Raw genomic sequence first — 5970 nt, forward strand, 5'->3', positions numbered from 1 at the left:
TAATTAGAGGGAGAGCGAAGAATTATTTATCACCATCTATCGTTCATAATTTGGCTATAACAATAATTGTAAGAAAAAAACAAGTATCCTTTATACAAGCAACGAAAGACAAAGGAATTGTGGTGTGCATAGAGACATTTTAAGAATCGATAACTTGTTAACTAATCTGTTAATCTCTCTATCTACAAGATTTTGTTTTCTGTATTCACTCTATTTTCAGGAGTTTATTTGGTTGATCTTTTTATTGTTATTTGCATCACTTTGGTTCTTTAATTCCACTCAAACAAGCTCTTAAAGATTTAGTTTGAATTAGTTCACAAAGTGCTTGACAAAAGTCTCAGCTGAACAAAAGTGAACACTAACATTGGTTTCGGGTGTGCCACCATCACGATGGAAAATATATCATTAAATAAAAGATGAACCCCCAACATCTCATATACAAAAATTATTTATGTTTTATCTATTATTTAATTCCATTATTCCAAAATGGAAATTATTCTTCAAATTTCATCTATTGGATTTAAATCTATTCGTGTATGCGAAGTTCAATTAGCCCTGTGGGTGCCATACAAACACCCAGGGAACTTTGATTTTCAAAGTATGACTAATAACAAGGAGGCATGTAAGGAGGAGGCCGTCGAATTTTGTGACGCCTGTAGTTCTTTACAATGAGAACTGTATCCATGCCCCAGGTTGCATGCCTTTCCAAATGACAATGCATAAACCACACTCCTGAAACAACGAAAAAAAAAAAAAAAAAATGGAACTATTGTCAGTAAGATTTTTGATAGAAGAAAGAAATGATTCGATTTGTAGGTGGGAGATTTTACCAGGATTGTCAGCAACAAATCGAATGGCAGCCCATCCATTTTTAGGAAGGTTAATNCCCAATGTGGTTGTGAATTGTCCAAGCATCCATAAAACTAATTGTTATTTGTTAACTCATATCTTTGATTTTGTGTTAATGACGCCTGCATATGAAATCTCTGGTCTATAATCTTTCAAAGATCTTCATATTCATACAAGATATGCATCGGAGCTTTGTCATCACTCAAATTTATTATTTCTACCAAACTTTGGAAATCAGAGGGAGAGCGAAGAATTATTTATCACCATCTATCGTTCATAATTTGGCTATAATAATAATTGTAAGAAAAAAACAAGTATCCTTTATACAAGCAACGAAAGACAAAGGAATTGTGGTGTGCATAGAGACATTTTAAGAATCGATAACTTGTTAACTAATCTGTTAATCTCTCTATCTACAAGATTTTGTTTTCTGTATTCACTCTATTTTCAGGAGTTTATTTGGTTGATCTTTTTATTGTTATTTGCATCACTTTGGTTCTTTAATTCCACTCAAACAAGCTCTTAAAGATTTAGTTTGAATTAGTTCACAAAGTGCTTGACAAAAGTCTCAGCTGAACAAAAGTGAACACTAACATTGGTTTCGGGTGTGCCACCATCACGATGGAAAATATATCATTAAATAAAAGATGAACCCCCAACATCTCATATACAAAAATTATTTATGTTTTATCTATTATTTAATTCCATTATTCCAAAATGGAAATTATTCTTCAAATTTCATCTATTGGATTTAAATCTATTCGTGTATGCGAAGTTCAATTAGCCCTGTGGGTGCCATACAAACACCCAGGGAACTTTGATTTTCAAAGTATGACTAATAACAAGGAGGCATGTAAGGAGGAGGCCGTCGAATTTTGTGACGCCTGTAGTTCTTTACAATGAGAACTGTATCCATGCCCCAGGTTGCATGCCTTTCCAAATGACAATGCATAAACCACACTCCTGAAACAACGAAAAAAAAAAAAATGGAACTATTGTCAGTAAGATTTTTGATAGAAGAAAGAAATGATTCGATTTGTAGGTGGGAGATTTTACCAGGATTGTCAGCAACAAATCGAATGGCAGCCCATCCATTTTTAGGAAGGTTAATGGTGTTAAGTTCCGGTGGGTCAACCAAATTATAAGATAAAGGATCAGTCACATTGTTGAAATTCCCTGAACCTGTACCAACTAGAAAGAAGCTGAAACCATGTAAATGTATTGGATGACTTTCTGGACCCGCGAAATTAGTCCCTTGGTACACGATTTCAACCACGTCACCATAATTTATCATCTTCGCCTTTGTCCCTTGGGCTGTATACATTGATACGTTCGTCAAATCTCCTGTGAAGTTGAAAAAATTCGGTGGTTCACTTGGGAAATCTCTGTCGATAACGTCAGGCAACCCCCTGCATGTCCAAAGGTTTAATTCTGTAAGCGTCTTCTTATATATATATATATATATATATATATATAAGAAGGCTGGGGAACCCACTCAAAAAAATAAAAAATCTTAATTTTATTAGTTTTCTGTCTTTACTAAAGCGAGAACGACAATTTCCCACCCAAGGTTTGGCTAAACTAACTTTCCCACCGTTCGTTAGATTCTGTTATGTTTTTCATTAATATTTTACTGATAAGACAAAAATACCCTTAAACATTTGACTTTATAAATTTTTTAATTTTTTAATTAGCCAAAAAGTCAAAAAAGAAAAAATAATTAACCCTACTTAAAAAGTTACGAATAATGCCATAGAATTATTTAAAGTTAAATGACCTTAATATTTATTTATTTATAATGTCATCTATATTTCATCATTATTATTCAATAATATACTAAATTTATAATGTTTTTCATTGTTACCAATTAACATAAAAAATCAATATATCTAATTAATTAAATAAACAAAGGAAAAAAGAATCTTTACACCTGAACTAATAAATAATTGAGTAAAGACTTTGACTTAACTAAATTTTAATTTATAATAAACTAATAAGAAAGAAACTATTTAAGGGTATTTTCGTCATTTAAGTCAAATATTAACAGAAAATACTAACAAAACTTGACGAAGAGTGGGAAAATGTCATTTTGAAACTTGACGGGTGAGAAAATGTCGTTTCGCCAAACTTTAGGTGGGAAAATGTCGTTCTCCCTTTACTAAACTGTATTTGTTAATGTTTTAAAATTGATCCCACTCGCTTATTTTTCCATATGTAGATTAAATTAGTTATGATCTTACCCACTCACTTAATGTTCTTATAATTATTTTCTATTACTTAATTTCGACTTGAAATCCTTTCTTTTATTTAATTCTATACATTGAAGAATGTTGATCTTGTATTTAAAAATGTATATGTAGTAACACAAATAAAATCATACCTGTAGTATGCTTGCAGTATATCAATTTGGGGGATAACGAAACTAACATTATTCATGCTTGCAGCAATCCGATCACCATTACCGGTATCACATGACTTGTTGGGGCACGCCAACTGATTTATAGAGACTGCTATATAGATTCGTTGATCGAAATATTGCGGAACATTGATAGGATGCTCTTTACTGGCTAAGCTCTTTATGCTCTTAGTAAAATTTAGGGCAGCATTCATGTCATTGTAGGCAGGAAGAGGTGGGAAGAGAGGAGGTGATGGGGGAGAATATTCGCCTTCATACTGAACAATTGCTGTGCCGGCAGGCGTGTTGTTGGTAAATCGACCACTATCGGAGTAAGGAGTAGTAGCCATGTAATAGTGACTAAGATTTTGGTTTGCTGTGAACAAAACATCCATTGTTTGTCCAGGAGTTATCATTATATAACTTGTATTTACTGGTTTTAAGTATGCTGCATCTTGGCCAACGACAGTGAGGCGGTGGTTTGCAATTCCGAAAAATTGTTCATCGTTCATCACGGCATTGACTATGCGAAGAAGATAAGTCTTTCCATACAAAACCGGCAGGCGATGTATTGTCTCTGCAATATAAAATTGCTTTAGTGAGGTAATTACTCATGAAATAAAATTCAATAATATATATAGGAAAGGTTCGAGAGTCCCAAGTCTGAATTTGAGAATATATATATATAGGTCTTGTACCGTTGGAGCATTCATATAAGTCTCCTGGTTCACCGTTGATGGTAAAGCCATCTGATCTAGGTGGATTGCTACCAGTTTGGATTGAATTAGTAATCAACGCCATCACATCTCCTTTGAACCATGACGCTGCAGTGAATCATTAACTTTGAAACTTGTTAGATGAAGGCAATACCTTCTCTGTGAAAAATCATAAGGAATAATAATAGTACTCCGCAAATATAAAGTGGTATTGAAATTAGAAAATGTAAAATTTCACTATATACCTAGTATGATTATCTGTTCCTTGTAAGGCTTAGGAAATGGATGGGTTTGGTTGGGTTTTATTTATTTTGTATAGGATTTTAGGATAGTATTGGTTATTGGATATGGGAGTATTACGAGGTAAATTTTAAAAATTTATAAAAAAGCCCTTAGGTTTACTATTTACATAAAGACCCTAACATGTAAATGACAAAAAACACCCCACCATCTGCAGTGTCAGATTCCGCCACCACCGCCGGAATCTGCCGAAAAATTTCGTTACGGCACAGACTTGTCGGATCTGTGCCGTACACTGCGTTATGGCCTTTTCCGGCTAATCCATGGTGGATCTGGCCGGAAAAGGCTAGATCTACCGTTTGTTTTGGCCGTCGACGGCCGGAAAATCAAACGACGGCCATCTTTGGCCGGCGCGCGGCCAAAGATGTGGCGTCGTTTCCGGTCAACGACGGCCAAGATTCATTTCTTTGGCCGTCGCTACCCAGATCTGGCCTTTCCGGCCAGATCCGTGTGGATCTGGCCGGAAAAGGCCACACGGTGAACTTCCGGCATTTCTGGTCGGAGTTTGGCCGTGTACAGATTCCGGCTATCACCGACGGTGGTGGCCGGAATCGACAAGTTGGGTTGATGGGGGTGTTTTTGTTATTTTTAAACTTTTTTTTTAGGGGTATTTAGTGAAATTAATAACTTATGTGGTACAATGTAATTAAAAGAAATAGGGTAATATTTTGAGAATATTGTACCAAACGCTATTTGAAAAATAGGATCCAGAATAGGGATAAAAATATTACACCAAACGCAGCCGATAATATTTTCCACGAGCAGGTAAAATAACGATGGCACCATGGACGGTGGCACGAGTCCAGTCACTATGGGCATGCCACCAAAGGGTTCCTTCTTCAGTGGATAATATCACCTCGTAAGTGAAGTTGGTTCCGGGTCCAATTGGACACTGTGTTATGTTCTCAGGACCATCTGACCACGGGTTACTTGGTTGCCTCACTCCATGCCTGCATAAATAGAACGGAAAGGGTCGGAGATTTGAACTATGATCCATGAGTTTTTTCATTTTTCTTTATCTAGTTGAATGTAGGGATTCAAACTTTAAACTTTTAACCTTAATACCATATTAAATTGTCATTCTAACTAAAAGTTGCTAGTAGGTGACATCAATAATATATTAGTTTGCTAGAGAGAGAGAGTCATCACCAATGAATGGTGACGCCATATGTTCCTTGATTGATGACATTAACAAACACAGTTTCCCCTTTACGAGCCACAATCGTTGGCCCTGGAAAACTTCCATTTACTGTCAACATGCTTTTTGTGCTACACATTCTTGTGAAATTCGATTCTTGTAGCTGCAACCATGCATAGATACCCAATGAATTAATAAATATATATCATTTTATGCCATCCATGCATTATAATTCTAACTTTTTATTTTTTTTAATGGGATGTCAAACAGTTCAAACAAGAAACGTAAATTAACAATTGTAAATGCAAGAATATAGCCCTTACAACAAAATCATATTGACGAATCTTGGGACGCCGCCGAGCCACAGAAAGAGGCAGCCCATCCAAATACAGGAGCCCTAAAAACACTAAGATAAAACCCATATTTTTTGTACCCATTTTTTCTACTTTTGTGTTCTCAGGTTGCCTTAATTTTTTCTTGTGTGATGTTTAGCTACGTCTACGGGATATTTATATAAAGAGTCTAATGATGGATAAAAAAATACTATTTTTCCAACCGTCATTTTAGTTTCT

The 5970-nt window shown here is 35.2% G+C and overlaps 1 protein-coding gene and 1 long non-coding RNA gene across 2 annotated transcripts; both read right to left on the reverse strand.

Annotated features, from left to right (window-relative positions):
* Nucleotides 1–368: 368 nt before the first annotated feature.
* On the reverse strand, nt 369–885 carry LOC116135188. The gene is made up of 2 exons (XR_004128856.1): nt 831–885; nt 369–732 (listed from the first exon to the last, which is right to left on the reverse strand). It is a non-coding gene; the product is annotated as an uncharacterized LOC116135188 (long non-coding RNA).
* A 563-nt stretch (nt 886–1448) lies between these two features.
* Nucleotides 1449–5864, reverse strand: LOC116135205 (laccase-14-like). The gene is made up of 8 exons (XM_031420909.1): nt 5722–5864; nt 5410–5561; nt 5008–5210; nt 4206–4247; nt 3943–4068; nt 3230–3821; nt 1906–2258; nt 1449–1812 (listed from the first exon to the last, which is right to left on the reverse strand). The coding sequence occupies exons 1-8, from the start codon at nt 5833–5835 to the stop codon at nt 1685–1687; spliced, it is 1710 nt and encodes a 569-aa protein (XP_031276769.1). The 5' UTR covers nt 5836–5864; the 3' UTR covers nt 1449–1684.
* Nucleotides 5865–5970: the final 106 nt, after the last annotated feature.

This window comes from Pistacia vera, unplaced genomic scaffold (genome assembly GCF_008641045.1).
Source record: "Pistacia vera cultivar Batoury unplaced genomic scaffold, PisVer_v2 Contig296, whole genome shotgun sequence".
NCBI classification, from domain to species: Eukaryota; Viridiplantae; Streptophyta; class Magnoliopsida; order Sapindales; family Anacardiaceae; genus Pistacia; species Pistacia vera.